Here is a 24,133-nt window from a genome sequence, read left to right as displayed (position 1 = left end):
GACGTCACACAAAGATCAGAGACGGAAAAGCGTTCCAAATGACATCAGTTCAGGAACAGACTATAGAATGCCATGACATCATCAGTTGTCCAGATAAAATGCAAAGAAACTCTATACCCCACTTTACTTCTCCAAACAGTTATTACAGACTTTCAAGAGACACCAGTAGACCTACAATGGAAGGAAGAGAGATAAATATGTATCAGGCCCAAATTGATGACCTTGAGCAGCGTATGCAGCAGTTTGAGGAGAAGGCTAAGCATGACAATCATGTAAAGTCAGCCAAAATTTTTGATCTTGAGCGGCTTCTAAAGGAGGCTAAGAATGTCAATATTTACCATTCGTTCCGTTCGAATTACTATAAGAAGCGTCTCGAGATGGCCCAGCATGACAATGACGTCAAGTCGGCTGAAATTGATGACCTTGGGCAGCGTCTAAAGGCGTTGCAGAGTGACAGTGATCTCAAGTCGGACAAAATCGATGACCTTGTGCAGAGTCTAAACGCATTCCAGCGTGACAGTGATGTCAAGTCGGCTGAAATTGATGACCTTGGGCAGCGTCTAAAGGCCGTCAAACGTGACAGTGCTCTCAAGTCGGACAAAATTATTGACCTTTGCCTGTGTATACATGAGAAGAAACGTGACAATGATTTCAAGTCGCAAACAATTATTGACCTTGGGCAGCGTCTACAGGCAATCCAGAATGATTATGGTGTCGAGTGGGACGAGCTGTCGGCTCCAGCTGCTGAGACCAGGAGTTGGTGGCATCCCTGTGCCACAAATCTACTGACAGCAGGATTTTTTGCTAGTGGCTTTGTCGTTGCGATTATTTCATTAGTGGTTCCCATACAGTAATTTGTGACTGGATAGTGCGACCCACAAGTGATGAAATTGTGATTAGCACAAAGATAACATGTTGTGAGTGTGATGCCCACCAATGTGTTGTCACATGTGTGTTATGTATTTTGTTTTCATTGTACTGTACTCCAGAGGAAGCTAGAGGGACGTGAAGAGCGAAGCAGGATGTGAAATCCTACTGTTCGAGTGACTGCATTCAGGAGAGAACTGCGAGGCTAATAACGTTTAGCATTTTAAGACCATCCTACAGTTATAGATTCTGTTATCCTTCATGTTCGAGAGCATTTAATGTGCGTGTACTGCACCGAAAATAATGTTTATTTTCGTTGTTCAGTGCTGTATGGAATTGGTGTCCATCTGCACTACATGTGCATTTGATCTAGCACAAAGATAACATGTGAGTGTGATGCAAACCAATGGTGTTGTCACATGTGTGTTATGTATTTTGTTTTCATGAACAGCCAATATGGTTTAAAAGCAGCGCACTTGTTTATTCCAGCAATAGTTTTATAAGTGACTGACCTAGTGGGAACAATGATGTTGCCACTAAAGCCACTAAGGCACTGTCCTCCAGAGGAAGCTAGAGGGACTTGAAGAGCGAAGCAGGATGTGAAATCCTACTTTTCGAGTGACTGCGTTCAGGAGAGAACTGATATGTAAAGGACGTACATATGCATAGACAGAGACCTGATGTTTCTTTTATTCCGCGTTAAAGGTTTTATTTGGGGAGTTGTTCCTCATCCAATACAAGTCCAAGGACAGAGGATGTCTTATGAGGCAAATTTGTGATATTGGGCAACACAATTAAAATTGAATTAAAATGCTAAAGCGCCATCTATTGGCCAAATAGCACCCAATTTGTCATGGTCACCTAAGAATCATATTTACATATGTCCACCAAATGTAGTTTTAACAGCAAAATGCGTTCAGGAGGTAGAACTCCTTTTGTAGTATTTGTAATTGCAAACTTTGAGGGCCAGCTTTAGCTAAACTGTATAGAGCAAAAATAAAAAACTGCACCTGCTCGAGACAGATGTTCTGTTCCATATCTAGTGACTATGCAGAAAAAGCATCTAGTGCAACATTTGTATGGCATACTATACTATCACATTTGGCATACCACACTAACGTTTTATAACAAACCATACTATGACTTTGTTATGACAAACTATAACATGACATTTTTATGGCAGACTGACTTTAATGACATTGTTATGGCATATTATACATACTATACATCTTATACTGTAACATGTTTAATGACATACCATACTAAGACTTTCTGACATTCATATCACACGATAGTATGACTTCATAACATTTCTATAATATACTCTTATGACTGTCATTTCTGTGACATACTATGACTTTTTTGTTTTAATGGCATACCATCCTTTTGACTTTTTTCCTTGACATCACAAAACCTATTTATTCCTGTGACATATACAGCACCGGGCTAAGAATCACTCCGCCGTGGTGAAAGCGGTCACAGTCTTTTCCTTCTCATAGACGCCTGGAACGAGCAGCACTTCAGGGTGCTGTGGATAGAACCCTGCACCTGGCTAACCAGTTACACCTTTACCTGGCGTAGCCGATGATGAGGCTGCCGAACACCGTTCCGATTCCAGCTCCTGAGCCGGCCACACCCACCGTGGCAGCGCCAGCGCCGATGAACTTGGCGGCGGTGTCGATGTCCCGGGAGACGGCGCTGGTCTGGAAGGACCGGCTCAGGACTGCAGACTGGCTGACTGGCAACAGAGCCTGGGAGGAGGGAGCGCAGGAACAGCTGCAGTGAATATGCTGCCTGACTTTCTTAATGCAGTTCATGCATTCCATTTAGAAAAGCGCCGATCGCAGTTCTGCTGCCGATACAGATCCCCGATGAGCGAGACGGTCATTGTGTGTTGTGTTACAGCAGCTGGACACAGGGCTCAAGAGAACATCTTTCACCACCATCAGGGAGAAGACAAGAATCAAACCAGTCTTACCTTTTTATGTTGTCATCTAAGAGTAGTCCTTTGCATAAAAACGATTAGGAAAAATAATTACTATTTCAACAACAATTATGTGTTATGGTTGTTTAGAGCTGAAGTTAAGATTACATTCAACACGTTATAAGTTACCTCTGCCTAACACTCGTTTTTACTGAGTAGAGCTTGAACGCAGCATAATGCTGCCTGTGACCGTGAGCTCCAGACGGTGCTGCGCACAGGCCGGCTGTGTTAGAACGATGAGAACAGAGTCGTTGCTCTCAGACGAGTCTTATACCACACATGTGTAGTACTTCTTACAGATATTTAGACAGAATCTGTGGTCAGCCCAGTTCTCTCACATTGATTTGGTTGAAATGATGCAATATCCAGCGACATGTGTTTCTCTAGACTGAGCCAGCTATCCCTATTTGAGCCAAACACTGTGCTACATCAACACTGCAATACAAGAGATGGACTGCAGCAGATCATCTTCAGCCATCCACACACGCCCCAGGATGCATCAGCTGTATTGAGGCTGTTCAAACATTGGGTGCAGGATGATTGAAGGCCAGAGGACTGACCTGCTGCTCCACTGTGGCTTCAGGTCTGTTAAAGACTGAGGCAGAGACGGGCCGGGCGAGGACTCTGGACCCCCCCACGCAGCTACAGGCAGACAAAACCACATCAGCACCGCTTCAACAGTGCGTCACTCTGAATCATCTTCTACTGCAGAGACTACAGTACATGAGACCAGCAGTAACCATCTGAACATTTCACTTTTACCTTAAACTAGTAAACTACGGAACTTCTGGAAAAAAGATCAGCTGCAACGTGAGGTACATGATGGGCTTCTGCTGACATGGTTCACACTGCAGCCTTCTGTCGCTACATGACGGAGAATAGGAGTTGAGAATAAACCATCAAATTAAATCATGTAAATCATAAGAGTGGAGTCTAAGTGGAAACTATGAGTCCTTGAACGCAAACCAAGGATGCTAAAAGCTCACGCAGCCGAGTGTGCTGTAGGATCTGTAGTCATGTCAGACATTCAAACTATGTGGTTTGTACTTCTCTTCACTGATGTAGCTTCACAGAATAAACACACGTAGCTGCATTACGGTTAAAAGCTTCACAATGAGCTGCTGATGCTCATGTCAGTACTTTTACATGTTTTAAGTAAAGTAACGGCAGAGAAGTGTTACAGCTGACCTACCACAGCAGGAGAGGTGACGAACTTGGCGCAGGCATACATGGCTGGGAGCTGGAGAGAAAAAGAGTTTGAAGTCAGAGTTCTCACTCACAGACGGACACTTGCAGTGTCTCAAGCAGCAGATTCACAGAGACTGGTTCGAGGCTGTTTCAGGAACGTGCAACTACCGCGGCACAAAAAGCTGTCAGCTGTCAGGGGAGAGACGAGTTGTATATGTCAGGATCCAGGATCCCTGCTGACCTGTTCGATGTTACCTCTGTTTCCCCTGATCTCATTCTCCTCATGTGTTCTGTCATTCCCCCGTTTGTTATTGTGTGCCATGTGCTCTCGGTTTGTCCTCTGCCTCCAGACGCCTCCCATGGCCACACCCTTGAGTGTGCACAGCTGAGGACACTCCAGCCAATCACCTCCTGCTGCCTGACACACCAGACTCAGGGCCCACTAATGAGTCTCCTGTCACTACATAAGCTCTGGCCCTGCAGTCTGGGGTTGTCAGGTCGTACCGTCTTTCACCCGCGTCAACCCCGTGGCGTCCTCTGCCCGCCTTGTGTGTATGGATTACACTCCGCCGCTCTGCCCTCCTTGTGTGACACGGACTACTCTCGCCGTCAAGCTGCCAGCCCTCCGGTGTCGAGCCACGGGCCTCACACCGTCGCTCTGCCACTCTGGTGTCGGACCACGGGCTCCACACCTTCACACATTCTAAATAAAACCTGTTCATAGTAACTTCTGTCTCCTGTGGTCTTGCGTTTGGGTCCTACCTGCGAACTCCCACATAACAGTATATACATCTAATGTGATGACATTGTTGGTCTGCAATTCTTGATAAGCGTCATCTTAATGAAAAGATGTGAGCAATAAATCCACGTACTTCATAGTTTCATAGTCTGAAAGCACTGGGACTCACTAGCAGGCTTCAGCTCGGTGCCAGTCTGTTCTTCACTGACCTGCAGCTCTGACAGCTTGGGAAGTTACCGTAGGTTCACAGCACACACTGCTACCAATGCATGCAAGAGAGCGCAGCAGAGAGCGCCAGAAGATAAGACGTCACATGGGCTGCTTTCAAGTTTAGTTTCCTGTCAAAGTAACCTACAGGAGCGAATCACAGGATATGATCGCTGCATGTGCAGCCTCTGAAGTGCAAGAAGTAGAAACTGTGTGACAAAACCTGAAAGCATGTACAGTGAAGCCAGCTCACCTATTAAAAGTGTGCTCATGGTGTTCTCTTTGATTCTGACTTATTACATTGATGCTGCGTTGCACCTTCAAGGATAAATCGGATTAGCTCTTATCAGGGTTTAGGTAAACTAAGTTTAAAGTGAATGAATTCAGAGTTAAGTTTAAGGCTCTGTTGCAAAAATCAAAACTCACGTCCATTTAATAAATCTATGTTTAAAACATAATCAAATGGGGTTTAATCAATATGGAGACGCTTGCTTACCCAAATTAATGGGAGCATGTACAGTGAAGCCAGCTTACACTATAAAACATTTTAAGCAGGTAAAACATAAAATTGTTAAATTCCCCTTCTGCCTTGAAAATGTAAAGTAAATGAGGTGAACCTGGACCTGCAGCTGGAGGCCCCTATGCACCAAAGCTGGTAGAAAGACAGCACGAGGCTGCTCCAGTGACCTTGCAGTAATGATTCTTTTCAGTGATGAAATTACAGAAAGTTATCACAGTAACCGGCAGATGGAGGGCGGCCACTGGTGAGCATTCATTCAGGGTTCGACCGCGTTGGATTTGGTGTGTGAACCCTGCGGGGAGATATGCTGACATGCTGATGTTTCTCTTGGAACATCATTTCATGAGTAAAGTGAAAACACAGCGTGTCATTCGAAGGCAAAAGATTCACATCAGAAGAACTCCTAAGTTCTCAAATCGACTGATGCCATGTGACAAACACATGACAAACAAAACGGACGTAGCTGTACATTCCTGTGAACAGCAGCAACAAAAACAAGTCTAATATGACCGACATCTTAACATTAAAAATCCAACCTGAGGAAAACATTGTCCCTCAACTTTGACTGTGTGAGCACCAAGCATGATGGTGTAAACACAGAGCCCACCTCCTCTCGTCCCACCGGAGTCCTGAGCTCTGTCCTGATGTCCACCTGAGTGCAGCTTGATCCGGGATGGACGATGGATCCAGGTCCCTGTGAAGATGTGGGCTCAACAGTCACTGATCTCCCGCTGCTTTCATCCATCTTATTGTTCTGCGACCGAACATCAGACAGCCAGCAGTAGGCTGGGTAGTGGAACGGCCTCTGGTCCTAGCTGGGTTAGCTTAGCTTCCATCTCGGCTCTCCTCCTGGGGCAGTTTTGTGGCGTTTGGTCTGATATAAGTTAATGTCAGTGAATTCCTGTATGGTGTTTCACAGTGTTAACGTATTTATCATAATGAGAAAAGGCGTACGTTAATACAAGAAAATGTTCTTGTTATTATGAAAATAACTTGATATTGGTGGCAGTAATATGCTGCTGTGTCCAGCTCATATGTGTGCGGTGCAGAGGAGCTCCCTCTTGTGTTCGCTGTCAGGTATTGCGATAACATTGTCAATTAAAGCTACACAATATCAGTTATTTCTTATCTTTTCCATTCCTTTCTTGTGGATTTCATGCTGAGACTGTTAAGTTGTTCACAGCCGATGTCGTCGAGAGCTGTGGATCTACAAGATGGCCGCCAGAGTGCATGTTACATCACCTGAGACGTGCACCTAGCACAGGATGCCCCTACCAGTGCGTTTCTACTGCGCAGCCATAATAAATGAGCAGGGAGTAGGGCGGGACACTGTTGAGGGATTAATAATGAATGAACAGAGACAGACAGAAAGACGGAAAAAGATCACTGGCATCTTTCTCACACACACACACATACACACACACACAACCATATACAAGCCCAGTTTCCATAACCGATCGAAATGCAATTTAAACCTGCTACACACTGCTGCTTGAAACAAAGTACTGTCAGATACCCAGTCACACCCACATTAATGGATCATATGTCACACCTGCGTTGAAATGATTTGCTGCTCAGCATTTAACTTATATTATTTTATTGCGTGTCAGGTAAAGTACCTGTCAGAAGATGAAATACTATTCAGTTAGGTTTGAGTAACAGATCCACAAGTTTAAAGGCTTGTCGGATCATAAACACTGCACAGCAGTTTGTAATACACAGAGAAAGGATTTAATCCTCCATCAAAGCCATGTAGACCATTCACAGTAAAAACAGATCAAAATTCCTTTCAAGGATTTTCATTCTAAATGTATAAAACCTGATTTTGTGGACTCTTGTGAATGCTTGAATGCCCCTGCAGAGCATTTGTGCGGGGGGGGGGGGGGGGGGGAGTATATTTGAACAGACTTTGATATCGGTGGATTGACCAGACGGTTCAGTATCTTGGGTCGCAGTTAGCCTGCTGACAAAATGGGGGAATATTTGATCAATTTGGTTTCTCAAAAGCCAATATTAAACAACAAATACTGTAACGACTGCCTCGACAACCAAATAAAGGAAAATATATGGCTTGAGAGAGACCATACGTTATATGTCGGTCGCAGAACAGGGCTAGCCACAACAGCTAGCATTAGCATCAAATTTGGGGTGCGATTATTTGATGTTTTGTGTGGTTAATGTTAGCCCCTTAGACATGCTGTCTGGATAGGTTTGTTTAATTGTTTGTGGACACGGGGACTATGAAGGAGGAAACTCATAGGATGTAGTCATGAAACCTGCAAAGGTTTACAGCTAACAGTTTGTTAGCTTAGCCCAAAGAAACAGCCAGCCTGGCTCTGTATGAAGGTGATTAACCGTTCTACTTTCTACCAGTAAATGGAATAAAGCAATGCAGATTATTCGCACTGGAGCCGATGCGCATAGTTGTCATGCGTGAACTGTGCAGATTTGACTAAATTCCCGCACTGCATTTTGGGATTGCACTGGTGAAAAATGGCCTTAACTTCCTTGTTGGGGACCTTTGATCTCAGAAGAGCTACTGCATCAATACATTCTCATTGAAACGCCTGAGTGATATCTTTGGTGTAAATGTATGAAAGGATGGTCTCACCTGTTACTATTGAGGAAATACATTCTCTAGGAGTCTCCAGGAGAAGATTTGATGTGAAGTAGGATGTTTTTCTCTATCTGACTATTGTCTGTTGCACTCATGTCCATTCTGATGTGCTCTGTAATACAATACTATCCCTTAACAGCATTGAACACGGAAAATCTGACTTTCTGTAAGCTCAACACCTCCATCCATCAATCAATCCCTCTTTTGCTCATCCCTTGTTACCGGCTAATTCATAAAACCACCCTTCCCTGCTAATTGTCTACCGGTTATAGGACCACAAGAGACACCGGGGAGCAAGACAGAGAGGGAGGGAGAGAGAGAGAGAGAGGTAGCGGTGTCATGGTATAATTATGTTAAGCCAAGTCACACATGAACTTGATAGAGCTTATTCTTAGCACAGGGAATGTAGGGGAAGTGACAGGAAGGAAGAGGAGGACTCCAGGTTATTTCAGTTCAAAGAGCATTTAACAACAACACTGATATAGTGGACTTTGTAAGGAAGACTGTAAAGTACAACCTGATTAGTCTCTGGCCTCTCATCCAGAGGCCTGCAGGTTCAGTCCATGTCACTGAGACTTCTGTTCTGTAGATGTGGGCACTGGCTTTTATTAGCCAGCAGTATGGCTCGAGGGATGGCAGTTTGATTCAGACTGAAATAACAAACAACTGTTGGATGGATGTCTTGAGATGTGTTCCAGGGAGTGTGTGTGTGTGTGTGTGTGTGTGTGTGTGTGTGTGTGTGTGTGTGTGTGTGTGTGTGTGTGTGTGTGTGTGTGTGTGTGTGTGTGTGTGTGAGAAAGAACGCGAGCCTCAGAGCCATCTGGTCAGTCTCCAGGTGATGAAGCTCTCTAGAGCCAGGCCGGTGACGAAGATGAGGATGAGGCCGTAGCTGTGGGAGCTCAGCGACGACACACTCTGCACGGACGCCACCTCCAGCTCCGAAAAACTGTTGATCTGTGGAGAGACAGCTCCGATCACCTGGTGTGGAAAACATTCATGCCACTAAATGCCGATTACTTTTTTACAAATGTGATTGAGTATCTGTCGTCCATGTGGCTCCGGAATGTTTTATTGTTTATGTTTTAAATAACGCCTACATACTGTAACGGTTTCGTCCACCACCCTCATCCGTCATTATACGTTACACGGAAGACATAATGTTCCAGGTGTTCCAGGGAGTGTGTGTGTGTTTGTGTGGGAGAGAAAATAAGTAAGTGATGAAGAATGAAGCAGGCCTGAAGGTAAAAGTTATTATGATTTCTACAGAACTAGAAGCTGTGGAGAAGTTGCACAATAGAAAACATCAGCAGAGCCGCTGAGCTGCAGCTCGTCTTCAATGCTCACACAACCAGCACACAGCTCCCAGGGGCGGACAGACACAGGAGGGGCCTGATCGGTGGTGAGACAGACAGATTGAGTGTCATGCGTGAGGGGAAAATGGGCAGCAACACCGGCTGACACTGTAAATAGTTAATTAAATCTCATTTAATTGTTACAGTCTGGAGTGAGTTGAATTGATTTTGACACCTCTCGCACGATATGGATTCACTGCGTCCTGCCGATAAAGCAGCTGCTGAACTAAACGGAGACGGACAAAGAAAGAAAGAAGCAGACAGAAAGATAAACTGCAAATGAAATGCACGATCAGGATGTCATGCTGTAGCCAGTAGGGTGAGGTTCTGTCTCCTGTACAAGACAAATAAACAGCGGCAGGAGAAGAACTCAGATCTTACACTGAAGTAAAAGCAGCAATATCACTGTGTGGAAATACTCTTGTTACAAGTAAAAGTCCTCCATTCAAAATTCTCAAGTACCAAAAGTAAAAGTAGCATTCAGCATGAAGCATTCATGTGTAAGTATTTTCTTTAATGTTGCAGCGAGAGGTGAAGCTAATTGTAAAGAATGTTATCACCTTATCGTTTATTAGTTTATTGTGTTTTGGATTAAAAATCTAAATCTGCGAAGTAACAGATAAATGCAGTGGAGTAAAATGTACAGTATTTGCCTCCAGAATGTATAAATTAATCGGTTGACATACAAGAACCTCAACCTTGTACAGTCAGTGCTTGAATAAACAGACATCAGATATGTCTTTATATTCTCTTGTTTCAATGTCCCGACACTCTTTTCTCAAATAAATCCTGAAACTAAAGAAACTGCTCTGAATACAAGTGAAGAAAAGTATTTTGTTCAGAAGAATATACTGGGAAATACTCACTGTAAAGGGTCAAAACTCAGACTGCAGTGTAAAGTACAGCTGTACTGTTTTGTGAGACCAACACGAATCAGCTTGTAGCCTTGATGAAGCTCATCTATCATCCCGACATGAAGACAGGAGACTGTAATCAAGGAGTGCAATATAATATGTATTTTACAGTCACTGCTATATCAGTTCATCATCACCCATAAACAAACCACCTCCATGCAAACAACACTGAGACGTTCTTCAGAGAATTGTAAAAGTCACCTGAAATACATTGTAAAAGCAGACGAACAATGGTGTTTTGTGAGAAATGTCTTTCCCAAGTTTATAACCTCTGTCTCCACAATGTCTGGAGTCTCCACCCATCCTATGTGTGCAAGGTTAGGACATACGCAGCCCACACACTTTCAATCAAGCTCTTAACCCTGCACACACACACACGCACACATACACACACACACACATACACACTTCTACGGCTATCATTATGTTGTAATCAGTGGTCTTAGTGACACAGGGATAATGATTATATTTATGGTTTTCTTTTGATATCTTGCCTCAGGAGGTCAATGCCGTGTCATCATCTGCGGGAAGATGCGTCATTGTTCACAATCCTCTGTTTTTGGGAAGAGTGAAATGACATAAAAGCCTTTTTTATCAACATGACGTTTTTGTTTTTGTTTTTTTTGGTGTTTATGTATTTATTTGTCAAAGAAATGAGCTGATTTTAGATGATGTACAATGATTAACCACAGTCTGTACGTTTCTATTTACACTATGGCTGTGGCCCTGTTGCAACACTGTCACACGTGCCTCGAGAGGAATTGTTTGGAAAATGACAGCCACTCATTTGGACATGAAATATGACTTCACGAACACAGCCCTTTAGAAAACCTGTTCAGATAAGGCTGTGTGTGGACTTTTGTCACAGGCAGGGTTAACACTATTTAGTTCTCTGTAATAATGAGTGCTTCTTAACACAGATGTCGAGATACTCTGCAGACTGCGTGTAGTCGTTTTCCAGTCAGGTGCCATGTGTGTGTGTGTGTGTGTGTGTGTGTGTGTGTGTGTGTGTGTGTGTGTGTGTGTGTGTGTGTCTGTGGATATGTTATGGCTGGACTGTTCACCTGATTACACACCAGCATTATGAGAACTTAGTTGGTATATGCGGACCATGCTGAGGTCCTCATAAAACAAAGAGTGTAAACTCCGTTATAAGTGTCTAAATAACATACAATCTCTTTTTCGTGGAAAGTCCTTTTTTACCAGCAGCCCTGATTTCTGATCCTCATAAAACAAAGAGTGTAAACGCCTTATAAGTGTCTAAATAACATACATTCTCTTAAGTCCACCTTTACCAGTTGACCTGATTTCTGTGTATCCCTGTGTATAGAACAGCGCCTGCTATCGGCTTGACCATGCTGGTGCAGTTTCATACACATTTTGATACACAAGTTAAATTTCGCGGGCTGGTTTTACGTCGAGGTACGTCGGAGTGACGTAGGGACGTCACGTCCTGGTTTTCCCGCGAGGGAGGGACGTCGGAGCGATGTAACGTTACGGACATCAAGTCCAAGGAGCCCTTTAATCACAGACAGGCATGGAAGAGACGCATGGACTCATGGAGGATTAGACACCACCACCAGGTAAGCATTTGTATTTGTATGTATAAAACGGAGCTCGCAACAGGTGAGACTGGAGGAGATGAGACAGTGTGAGGTGAGATATGATGGCATGCTTTGTGATTTTTAAGGGCAGTTGAGTCATGTGGTGTGCTAGCTAGCATTAGCGAACAAGCTAACATTAGCTGACAGACGATGTAGCGAACATTAGCTGACACACGATGTGGCTCAACACTGGCCTTAGCAATGACAACGCACGAGCTAGCGAACGAGCGCAAACTAGCGTGTTAGCGAGCTAGCGAGCGAGTGTTTTATTATAAAGTCTAATGGCAGAGGGCATGAATGTTTTTCTGAATCTGTCCTTGTGACAGCGGAGCTGCATGAGTCTGTTGGAGAAAGTGCTCCGCTGTCCCTGCAGGAGCTGATGGAGAGGGTGGTCCGGGTTATCCAATATGATAATAGTGCGATAGTGCGTTTACTCTGTGCCTGCAGAGAGGACAGTTAATCTTAGATGGTCTAATGATATTCTTAAAAAGTGAAGCAGTGTCAATTACAAATATGAATGGAGCAGTTATGCATTTTCTATATATTTTTTAAGATAAAATAATCCTTTATTCGTCCCTCAGTGGGGAAATTACAGGATTACAGCAGCATTGCTCACAAGTAAATAAAATAAAAGATACAAATCAATTAATATAATAAACTAAACAGTAAAACAGTAATAAAATAAGACAGTAAAGAAGAGTATTAAATATACCAGTATATACAGAATATACAGACGGATCAGGTAAATACTTTAACGTGTTGGATATTGCACGGATTAGATAAGATATTGCACCAGGTGAATGAATTAAAGTGTTCGTGTTCAGTGTGTTAGTGGTCCACCGAGAGCAGTTTGTTGTGCAGCCTGACCGCAGCAGGGAGAAAGGACTTGCGGTACCTCTCCCTCAGACACCGGGGGTGAATCAGCCGGTGACTGAAGGAGCTGTGCAGAGTGTCCTGCATGGGGTGGGAGGCGTGGCTCATCAGGGATGAGAGCTTCTCCCACCACCTCCACAGTATCCAGTGGACACCCCAGCACGCTGCTGGCCTTCCTCACCTTTATCCCAGTATATTACTGGTTTAAATGGCTATACAATGTTTTCTGAACATGCATGTTCTACAAATAAAGATGATAATCCTGACAACCATCTTCTTTGGTAATTTCAGCAAAAAATATGCAACGGCGAAGACTCATAAATCCAAAGGATGATGCAAAATTCTACACTGACACTGGAGCGGACAAAGTGGGACTTGATGTCAAATACATCAATGCCTTCAAAGGTAAGTTGAATGTTCTGATTTTGTAATCATGATTTAAGTATGAATAAACTTGACGGATATTTTTCTGTGTATGAAATAGGTCGCGGCATCTTCACCTGTACTCCATTTGAAAAGGGAGAATTTCTCTTAGAATATAGAGGTGAACTGATAAGCAAGCAAGAATGTGAGCGGAGACAGAGAATCTACCACAACAGCCTTAAGGTTTTCATGTTTGAGTTCCATTTTAATGGCAAACTATGGTGGTGCGTATTATGTCAATGCTTAGTCCAATCAAAATTAAATGACACATTGCCTTTATTTTATATATTTACTGTTGTGAAACTAATATTCACTTGTATTTTTGTAGTGTTGATGCAGCAAAAGAGGATGGGTCGCTTGGAAGGCTTGTAAACCACGATAATCGAAACCCTAATGGCAAGATGAAGTACGTAACCATCAAAGGGAAGCCCCATCTGTGTTTGTTTGCAGCACGAGACATCAGTCAAGGAGAGGAGATCACCTATAATTATGGTGACTCAGACTGGCCGTGGAGATGCAAGGTAGTCCAAATTTTACTTTAACACAACTCGTGCATTCTTCTTGTGACTGTGCGTCTTGAGGCTCATACGTGACGTCATTCGTTGCGATCCTAAAGCTGCGTTCACACCAAACGTGACGCGAACGCACCTTGAGAACATTCCTCAGACCGACATCTTCCACAACACTAACCTGCAGTTTGTATCCACTTCTCTGTAGCATTTGTTAGCTTGTCTTGCTTTAGTTTATCTATACTTTTCCCATATAAGAACTATGAAGGCAAAAACAGTCATAACTTTCACATAATGTTACACAAGAAGCACCCAGTCTTCAATAAATATAGATATGATAAGACCTTTTTTTCAGGGTCTTGATAAGGGAATGCCTCTGGAAATGTTTGGTGGCCAAAACATAGTTTTAGCAACAGTAGGATTGTTTCTCATTAAAACCCCAAATAGTGTCTGTAATGGTACATTACAGTTTCTCTCTGTTCATTGTCCTCCTTTTTTGCCTGCTACAGATGATAACTGAGAGTGAGCTGATTGAGACTGCTGAGAGTGAAGCGACTGACAAGATTGAGACCTCTGAGGATGGCCTGACTCAAACATGTCCACAACTTGATCCCCTCCACAGGGTTGAAAAGGTAAACTTAAGTTTAATTACATTATTTATGAAAAAACATGAAATCATGTTTCATTAGTGTGTGTGTGTGTGTGTGTAGTCTCCTCTCATGGTTTATAGAGACGGGTGGTATATGAGGACATGAGATATTGTCTAAATATACCAATATGTTGGGTGGGTGTGTGTGTGTGTGTGTGTAGTCTCCTCTCATGGTTTATAGAGACGGGTGGTATATGAGGACATGAGATATTGTCTAAATATACCAATATGATGGTTGTGTGTGTGTGCAGCTGCCTGACTGTCGTATGTTTTATTGGGACAGCCATCTCATTAAATGCTTGTCCAAGTGTAAGTCAGTATTGTTTGTGTGTGTGTCAAGCACTTTGTTTTTTAAGAATATTTGCACAACCTGCATGTGATATGTATGTCTGTTTAACTAATCAATCACAGCTAATATAAGAACTATGAAGGCAAAAACAGTCATAACTTCCACATAATGTTACACAAGAAGCACCCAGTCTTCAACAAATATAGATATACCTTTTTTGCAGGGTCTTGATAAGGGAATGCCTCTGACAATGTTTGGGGTTTTAATGAGAGAAACAATCCTACTGTTGCTAAAACTATGTTTTGAACACCAAATAGTGTCTGTAATGGTACATTACAGTTTCTCTCTGTTCATTGTCCTCCTTTTTTGCCTGCTACAGATGATAACTGAGAGTGAGCTGATTGAGACTGCTGAGAGTGAAGCGACTGACAAGATTGAGACCTCTGAGGATGGCCTGACTCAAACATGTCCACAACTTGATCCCCTCCACAGGGTTGAAAAGGTAAACTTAAGTTTAATTACATTATTTATGAAAAAACATGAAATCATGTTTCATTAGTGTGTGTGTGTGTGTGTGTAGTCTCCTCTCATGGTTTATAGAGACGGGTGGTATATGAGGACATGAGATATTGTCTAAATATACCAATATGTTGGGTGGGTGTGTGTGTGTGTGTGTGTAGTCTCCTCTCATGGTTTATAGAGACGGGTGGTATATGAGGACATGAGATATTGTCTAAATATACCAATATGATGGTTGTGTGTGTGTGCAGCTGCCTGACTGTCGTATGTTTTATTGGGACAGCCATCTCATTAAATGCTTGTCCAAGTGTAAGTCAGTATTGTTTGTGTGTGTGTCAAGCACTTTGTTTTTTAAGAATATTTGCACAACCTGCATGTGATATGTATATCTGTTTAACTAATCACTCACAGCTAATATAAGAACTATGAAGGCAAAAACAGTCATAACTTCCACATAATGTTACACAAGAAGCACCCAGTCTTCAATAAATATAGATATGATAAGACCTTTTTTTCAGGGTCTTGATAAGGAAATGCCTCTGGAAATGTTTGGTGTCCATAACATAGTTTTAGCAACAGTAGGATTGTTTCTCTCATTAAAACTCCAAATAGTGTCTGTAATGGTACATTACAGTTTCTCTCTGTTCATTGTCCTCCTTTTTTGCCTGCTACAGATGATAACTGAGAGTGAGCTGATTGAGACTGCTGAGAGTGAAGCGACTGACAAGATTGAGACCTCTGAGGATGGCCTGACTCAAACATGTCCACAACTTGATCCCTTCCACAGGGTTGAAAAGGTAAACTTAAGTTTAATTACATTATTTATGAAAAAACATGAAATCATGTTTCATTAGTGTGTGTAAGTGCAGTTGCCTCATATGGTGTATATGGAACAATTACAGTTCCTAAAAGAAAAATCTGATTCAGAAGGTCAATTGGAAAATGTAGTCAACTTAGTAGATGTCAATGTAAAACTGTCAGAAATAAGTTATACTTAATTTTAACAGTGTCAAAATCATCGCCTGGTGTGCGCAACAATATCCTCCTTGGACAAGTGTGTTCATTGTGTGGGACCTGTATCCTCCTACAAGTGGATTGGCTATGAATGCAGAGGTGAGATATTTATTGAATTGGTACAGAGTTTGTCTTAGGGTATTGGGTCGGTATATTTGCTGTTCTAATGTACAAACCATTCAACAATGAAACACTGATGACAAATAATCCTTGGTTCACAACATAGGCTAATATATCAACTAGTTCTCAAAATTGTAGGATGTGTAAACATGTGTTATGATGAAGTTGAAGTAGTTAAGAGTGTGGGATATCATTCAGATTACTTAAAGGTGTTTTATTTTGCTTCATTGGCACTGACAAGATTTGTTATGTTTTAATGCTAGAGGTTTTACTCCAATGCACCTGTTATTACACTTACAAGTGCAAACATGGGCATCAATTATCTCTTTAAAAGGGAGACTTTTTGAATAAACATGTGGTATTGAAACTTTGTACTGTATATTCAAAATGTCTTACAGGTTGTTCAGGAGTCTGGCATAAATCCTGCCTCAGAAGAATTAAAAATGATAACTTCCAATACTCATCACAGGTGAGTTGGACACAGAAAACAGAGCACATATAGTTTGTTGAACTCTTAACTGTCTGTAGCTGTCCATCATCACGTGAAATCCTTTGTTTTCTTACCAGTTTCTGGATCAAATATCAGATGATGATAAGTGCATGTCCGATGAGGAATACATACCAGACTCAGAAACAGAAGATGATGATTCAGATGCAAGCATCCCCATTATGCCTAGTCAGTTGAAAGCCGAACAGATTCAAGTAAAACCAGTACTACCTGATGTTGGAACATCTTATGGGTCAGACACGAGCGTCCCAGTTGTGTCCACTTCAGTAAAAGGTTTCCCACCTCTTGAAGATCACATGGTTGCCAATGCTGCTGAAACATCTGATTCATTGAATCCTACCAAAGACTCAACAAAGGAAAAGTGTGAAGTTGCGCTTCACGAACAACAAGTACCACATCTGACTATGACCAAAAAGAATTACTGTTATGTTTGTGGTAAGCCACAAAGCAAAATTTCCCGCCATTTGAAAACACACAAGACACATGCTGAAATTGTAAAAGCATTTTCCCTCCCTGAGCACTCAAAAGATCGCAAGATATTAGTAGAAAAGATGAGGAATAAGGGAAATTTTAGACACAACACTAAAGTTTTACAAGATGGAACAGGACCACTGAAAGTGAAAAGAAAACCAAAGGCTAAAGCACTGGCTGGAAAGTTTATTCACTGTATGTACTGTCAAGGCATGTACATTCGTAAGGAACTTTGGAGACATGCCCGCAGATGTCCCTTTAAGCCAGAAAACAAAGATGAAGAACCTGGGAGAACCAAAGTACTGGCTTTGGCTGAAGCTCAAGAATCTGCACTCTGTCAGCAGATCTCAAGTGGAGTGTGGAGGATCCTTAGTGTCATGAAACAGGATGCGGTTGCCTCAGTTGTGCGAAATGACCTCACCATTATTAATTTAGCTCAGTCACTCTATAACAAACATGGACAAGATCCTACCAAGTATGAGTACATACGACAAAAGCTCCGTGAAGTGGGGCGTTTGTTGCTATGTCTGCGCGAAGACTTCTCTGTACATAACCTAGAGGAGGCTGTTAAACCTGCTAACTTCCAGAGGGTTGTGCAAGCTGTAAAGAAAGTTTCAGGTTTTGATGAAGAAAAACACTCATACGCAAGACCAAGCCTCGCGCTGAAATTGGGACATGCACTTCAGAAAATCTGTGACATTGTTCATTGTAGGGGCCTCATGGCAGAAGATGAAGAACTGATCAAGTCCACTGACATGTTCAAGAAGCTGTACACCACCAAGTGGTCTGAGATGGTGTCTCACAGTGCCCTGAACACACTGAGTGACGCAAAATATAACAAGCCATCAACATTACCCTTCACTGAAGATGTTCAGAGCCTTCATCGGCACCTCGAGAAGTCTGCAGAAACTGCCTTTTGCAACTTGAAGGAGAAGACCAGTACTCAGAACTATGCTCAACTTGCAAAGAGTACACTTACACAAATCATTGTGTTCAATCGAAGACGTGCTGGGGAGGTTTCAAAAATGCGCCTCAAAAGTTTCCATGAAAGAGACGATACAAAGCTTCATGAAGATGTTGCCATGGGGTTGTCGAAGACTGAACAGAGACTGTGCAACTATTTCAGCCGAATCGAAATCATGGGAAAAAGGGGCAGAAAGGTTGCAGTTCTGCTCACACCAAGCATGATGGATGCTCTGTCACTCCTTACCAGTAAAAGAACAGATTGTGGTGTTTGTGCCACAAATGTCTTCCTGTTTGCGATACCCAACTCGATGAGCCACTACAGGGGACAGGACTGTTTGCGTGTTTATGCAAGCGAGTGTGGAGCAAAGCACCCCGAGTACCTCAGGTCGACACAGCTCAGGAAACACGTCGCCACACTCTCACAAGTCCTTAATTTGAAAAACAATGAACTTGATCAGGTTGCAGATTTCATGGGTCACGACATCCGTGTTCACCGGGATTTCTACAGATTATCAGTTCCCACAACACAACTGGCCAAGATTTCCAAACTGCTTTTATCGATGGAGAAAGGGAATCTTTCCAGCATGCAGGGAAAATCACTGGATGAGCTTGAAGTGGACGGTTTGTAAAGAAATTAACACTTACAACACACCTGATACTGTTTTAAATTTTATATATGCTGCCATATAATAAGCAAAAATATTTCCAACTTTGATTTGTTTTTATGTGCAGCTTTTCATGCGAGAACTACTAATACTATTTTCCAGATGAAATTGCATTCAGCGGCACTGAAGACGAGGACAGTGGGAGCGAATCCGATAACTGTGGCACAGCAGGCAGAGCATCAGAGTTTGGAACTAGCGAGCCTGTAGATGCTACATCTGACTCTACAATCACAGAGCAGGTCCATGACTTTGAAGATTCAGGTAGGTTCCCTCACTTTATACTTGTCGCTGTTCACCAAATGTTCTTTAAATTCAATTTGAAACTAAAGTATTGTGAAATTGTGTGTTTAGCAGGAACAGTGTCGTCCACAGTAACTGAGACCGCCCCTCTCTCTGAAGGTAAGCCAAGTTTGATGGTAGAGCACCTTTTAAAGTAGTTACATTAGACACAAAAAGGCATTGATGCAAGGTATAGAAGAAAGAAAAGGCAAAATGAGAAGACATACGATTTAAAAAGAGTGAGGAGCGCCCAAGTAGTTCACGCTAAAGTTCACTTTCAAGAAAAATGCAAAACAAATATTTTAAAAAGTGGTATGAATATATATATATCTCTATCTATCTATATCCCTTAATTCATTGAAGATGGGATTGAAGATTGTGGTAAATATAACTAATACCAGATCTGTTAAAAAATGTATCATTATTTATAAACTAAAACATAACATGGCCGTAGTGAATTTCATTCTACCCGTTTCAGGCACACATACGAATGAGTGTACTACACTCATTGGACCCATTTAAATGTTTCACCCTGATTTTCACTGTGACCAGAGACTCCTGGTCTGGTAAGAAAATTGCAGGCTTGACTAATCCTATTTAAAATATGTTGTAGTCCATACATATTTATACAGTAACCGACTGACTCACTTTTTATTGTTTTGTCTCGACTCTTGGAAATAGCTTTAAGCGGGTTTTAGTAATAGTTTTAAGGTTTATCAGAAGCCATAACATTCACAATGGCTAATAATACTTTATGGAAGGATTTTGAGAAGGAAGTTATCACGGCAACAAACCATTATCATTCATGTACAAAACACATTAATCTCATCCAAGGAGACCGATGCATTTTACCAAATTCCGCTGCTTTCGATCTGCAGTCTCAGGACAGACACAAACCGTTAGGTACAAAACGTTGTAGTAAATAGCTATTAGTACCAGAAATGCTGGCACTTATTTTGCTGGATGAAGTGGCGTTGCTTTTCCCCTCTGTGCTAGCACCGACACTAAATCAACACAGCTTGCCTTTTTCCAGAGCAGACCATAGTCTGAAGATTATGACTAATATTTTCAAGGTCAATATTGAACTTTCAGGCCCAATTCCCACTGTTAATCCAATGTGGATGTTAATTCAATAATTTTTTTAACTGTGAATTGGATCTTAATTAAAGTTCCAGTGTTGATTGTTCATTTATTTCTTGTTCTATGCCAAATATATGTAAAACAATATCAATATCCAGGTAACTTTCATCAAAATCCCCATAAAGTCCCTTTCTTTTCTCAGCAAAACAGTTTCAAATGTTTGAAGTCTTCAAAATGTATCCGATCAAACAAAACTTTGAGCCACGAAGTAGCCACACCAGTGATATCACCTTTTTGTTGATCTTGGTAACAATGTGGAGACAGACAACAAGAGATGTGCATTTGAATATCGGTGGGAAGAAAATGTACTTCCGCCGGTCTGCGTTGTCAGTGGCTCAGCAGAGAGCTCTAGGTACCGGTCATCTGCATGTACTGGCTACGGTGCAGTGATACTGTGCTGTTTCAAAATCTGCAAGGTTTCCCTTCCATCTCTCTACCAACTGGTGAGGTGTGTAAAGCCAACAGTCCTCTGTAGCTCCATATCATGCTAAACTCTAAGCCTGCCCACTCTTTAGCTGTCCAATCAAATGTGAAGAATTTGATCGCACTTGTTACTGTACACAGCTCAAATATTCTGTTTCATTGGAGATTGCGTCACAGTATAGAAGGTAAATACGCTTCACTGAGACTTTTAACTCAACATTGTTTTTTTTCTTTAATTTCCAATCTAGTGTGTTAGAGTACAGAACCAAAAAAACAGAAATGGTTTCCCTCATGCACTGTAATGAGTTATCTATTGAAATATAAAAAGGTTCAGCCACTTTAAAATGTTAAAGATGTTATCACAGTAATTTGTTGTAAGTTTTACTGCTTAACATATTCCTAAGTGTCCGTACTTGATTGCTTCATTTTGCCAATACATTTTGTTTTCTGTTTGTGTGATCGTCTTGTCTACTTTGTATATCTTCCAGGAAAAGATGCTGGGTCCAGAAGAGGGACAAAGAAAGCGTGGTCCAAGGCTGAGGTTGCAGCAGTAATGCGGCACTTCAAAAATCACATTCGTAAAGGTCACCTGGCCTCCAAGAACGAATGCAGTCACTGCAAGTTGGTGGAAGGACCAGTCTTGGAACAAAGAACTGTGCAAAATGTCAGAGACTTCGTTCGGAATCGGGGAACAGCTGAAAAAAGACAGTCACAGAAGCTGTAAACAAATATCCTTTTTTGTTATTTTGTTTTTTTTGGCAGGAAAGTTAATGTTCATGTGTTCTCTCTCGTTCTCGTTCTCTCTTTCTTTCTCGCTCTCTTTCTTTCTCGCTCTCTGTCTCTGTCGCTTTCTCTGTCTCTCTCTCTTTCTTTCTCTCTCGCTCTGTCTCTCTCCCTCGCTCTCTGTGTCTCTGTCTCTCTCTGTCTCTCTCTGTCTCTCTCGCTCGCTCTCTCTCTGTCTCTCTGTCTCTCTCTCGCTCTGTCTCGCTCTGTCTCGCTCGCTCTCTCTCTCTCTGTCTGTGTCTCTCTCTCTGTCTGTGTCTCTCTCTCTGTCTGTGTCTCTCTCTCTGTCTGTGTCTCTCTCTCTGTCTGTGTCTCTCTCTCTTTTTCTCTCTCTGTCGCTGTCTCTCTTTTTCTCTCTCTGTCGCTGTCTCTCTCTCTCTGTCTCTGTCGCTCTCTCTTGTTCTCTTCGGTTTGTCAAGAGTTGTTTACAAAAAATTAAGTCTGTGGCCTGAGTTTGAACTTAATAAACTTGACTGAATGATAAAGCGCCCCACCTCTTGTTTTTTTTCATGTTAAATGAAAGCCAGATATTGAAGCCAGGTTCAGGCACTCGCTGATTCTCTCTAGATAGATAGATAGATCTATCTATACACATACTGTCTCACTCTGGAGGTGGCCAACTTGCATGCCTCCAATTTGGTCATCTATTAAGATTAGTTTTGATATTAAATTAACTGTTCCAGTAATGCTGTGTCCTGTCAGGTGTGTGTATTTATGTTAATGAGGAGGGCGGGCTTATTGTCCCTTTAAAGACCCAACAGTGTTTTTTTGGTCCTCATAAGTCACACTTTTGTCAAAAATAGAAATGTCTGCCTATACCACAATAGAATTAGGTTGCTGTGTATTGAAGTTGTTTTGGTTGTATCTGAAATCTAAAGTGAGCTGAATTTTTTTCAGATTTTTTGAAGTGTTTTAACCGAACTGCCAAAGCTGTGGGACCTCAGGAAAGGGTAGTCCATCCAAACCACAACCGGGCCTGTATGGCGAAAAAGTCCGCCTATTACATATCCACCAGTATGTGTGTGTGTGTGTGTGTGTGTGTGTGTGTGTGTGTGTGTGTGTGTGTGTGTGTGTGTGTGTGTGTGTGTGTGTGTGTGACCTGATTACACACCAGCATTATGAGAACTTAGTTGGTATATGCGGACCATGCTGAGGTCCTCATAAAACAAAGAGTGTAAACGCCGTTATAAGTGTCTAAATAACATACAATCTCTTTTTCGTGGAAAGTCCTTTTTTACCAGCAGCCCTGATTTCTGATCCTCATAAAACAAAGAGTGTAAACGCCTTATAAGTGTCTAAATAACATACATTCTCTTAAGTCCACCTTTACCAGTTGACCTGATTTCTGTGTATCCCTGTGTATAGAACAGCGCCTGCTATCGGCTTGACCATGCTGGTGCAGTTTCATACACATTTTGATACACAAGTTAAATTTTCGCGAGCTGGTTTTACGTCGAGGTACGTCGGAGTGACGTAGGGACGTCACGTCCTGGTTTTCCCGCGAGGGAGGGACGTCGGAGCGATGTAACGTTACGGACATCAAGTCCAAGGAGCCCTTTAATCACAGACAGGCATGGAAGAGACGCATGGACTCATGGAGGATTAGACACCACCACCAGGTAAGCATTTTTATTTGTATGTATAAAACGGAGCTCGCAACAGGTGATTCGGTTAAGACTGGAGGAGATGAGACAGTGTGAGGTGAGATATGATGGCATGCTTTGTGATTTTAAGGGCAGTTGAGCCATGTGGTGTGCTAGCTAGCATTAGCGAACAAGCTAACATTAGCTGACAGACGATGTAGCGAACAAGCTAACATTAGCTGACACACGATGTGGCTCAACACTGGCCTTAACAATGACAACTCACGAGCTAGCGAACGAGCGCAAACTAGCGTGTTAGCGAGCTAGCGAGCGAGTGTTTTATTATAAAGTCTAATGGCAGAGGGCAGGAATGTTTTTATGAATCTGTCCTTGTGACAGCGGAGCTGGATCAGTCTGTTGGAGAAAGTGCTCCGCTGTCTCTGCAGGAGCTGATGGAGAGGGTGGTCCGGGTTATCCAATATGGATAATAGTGCGATAGTGCGTTTACTCTGTGCCTGCAGAGAGGACAGTTAATCTTAGATGGTCTAATGATATTCTTAAAAAGTGAAGCAGTGTCAATTCAAAATATGAATGGAGCAGTTATGCGTTTTCTTCATATTTTATAAGATAAGATAGATAAGATAATCCTTTATTCGTCCCTCAGTGGGGAAATTACAGGATTACAGCAGCATTGCTCACAAGTAAATAAAATAAAAGATAAAAATCAATTAATATAATAAACTAAACAGTAAAACAGTAATAAAATAAGACAGTAAAGAAGAGTATTAAATATACCAGTATATACAGAATATACAGACGGATCAGGTAAATACTTAAACGTATTGGATATTGCACGGATTAGATAAGATATTGCACCAGGTGAATGAATTAAAGTGTTCAGAGTGTTCAGAGTGTTCAAAGTGTTTG

At 42.1% G+C, this 24,133-nt stretch overlaps 1 protein-coding gene, 1 long non-coding RNA gene and 1 pseudogene across 3 annotated transcripts; 2 read left to right on the top strand and 1 right to left on the bottom strand.

Moving 5' to 3' along the window:
- Nucleotides 1–2,353: 2,353 nt before the first annotated feature.
- On the bottom strand, nt 2,354–4,371 carry LOC306786314 (ATP synthase F(0) complex subunit C3, mitochondrial-like; annotated as a pseudogene). Its single transcript, XR_013773180.1, has 4 exons — nt 4,281–4,371; nt 4,044–4,091; nt 3,412–3,493; nt 2,354–2,618 (listed from the first exon to the last, which is right to left on the bottom strand). The product of XR_013773180.1 is annotated as an ATP synthase F(0) complex subunit C3, mitochondrial-like (transcript).
- Nucleotides 4,372–13,193: 8,822 nt separating this feature from the next.
- On the top strand, nt 13,194–13,657 carry LOC306786592. Its single transcript, XR_013772495.1, has 3 exons — nt 13,194–13,270; nt 13,350–13,512; nt 13,617–13,657. It is a non-coding gene; the product is annotated as an uncharacterized lncRNA (long non-coding RNA).
- A 28-nt stretch (nt 13,658–13,685) lies between these two features.
- LOC306787327 (uncharacterized protein) lies at nt 13,686–21,904 on the top strand. The gene is made up of 10 exons (XM_079282445.1): nt 13,686–13,809; nt 14,307–14,429; nt 15,115–15,237; nt 15,929–16,051; nt 16,262–16,367; nt 16,787–16,857; nt 16,956–18,954; nt 19,101–19,259; nt 19,350–19,397; nt 21,329–21,904. The coding sequence occupies exons 1-10, from the start codon at nt 13,690–13,692 to the stop codon at nt 21,562–21,564; spliced, it is 3,108 nt and encodes a 1,035-aa protein (XP_079138571.1). The 5' UTR covers nt 13,686–13,689; the 3' UTR covers nt 21,565–21,904.
- The last annotated feature ends 2,229 nt before the right edge of the window (nt 21,905–24,133 follow it).

Source organism: Melanostigma gelatinosum (assembly GCF_949748355.1).
Source record: "Melanostigma gelatinosum genome assembly, chromosome: 13".
NCBI lineage: Eukaryota > Metazoa > Chordata > Actinopteri > Perciformes > Zoarcidae > Melanostigma > Melanostigma gelatinosum.
The sequence above is the reverse complement of the archived record's forward strand: the minus strand, read 5'-3'. Positions and strand labels throughout refer to the sequence as shown.

Coding starts and splice junctions, on each gene's coding strand:
- LOC306787327 (XM_079282445.1), top strand. CDS start 13,690: ATGAAGTACGTAACCATCAAAGGGAAGCCCCATCTGTGTTTGTTTGCA. Junction 13,810..14,306: donor ACTGGCCGTGGAGATGCAAG/GTAGTCCAAATT, acceptor TGCCTGCTACAG/ATGATAACTGAGAGTGAGCT. Junction 15,238..15,928: donor CCCTCCACAGGGTTGAAAAG/GTAAACTTAAGT, acceptor TGCCTGCTACAG/ATGATAACTGAGAGTGAGCT.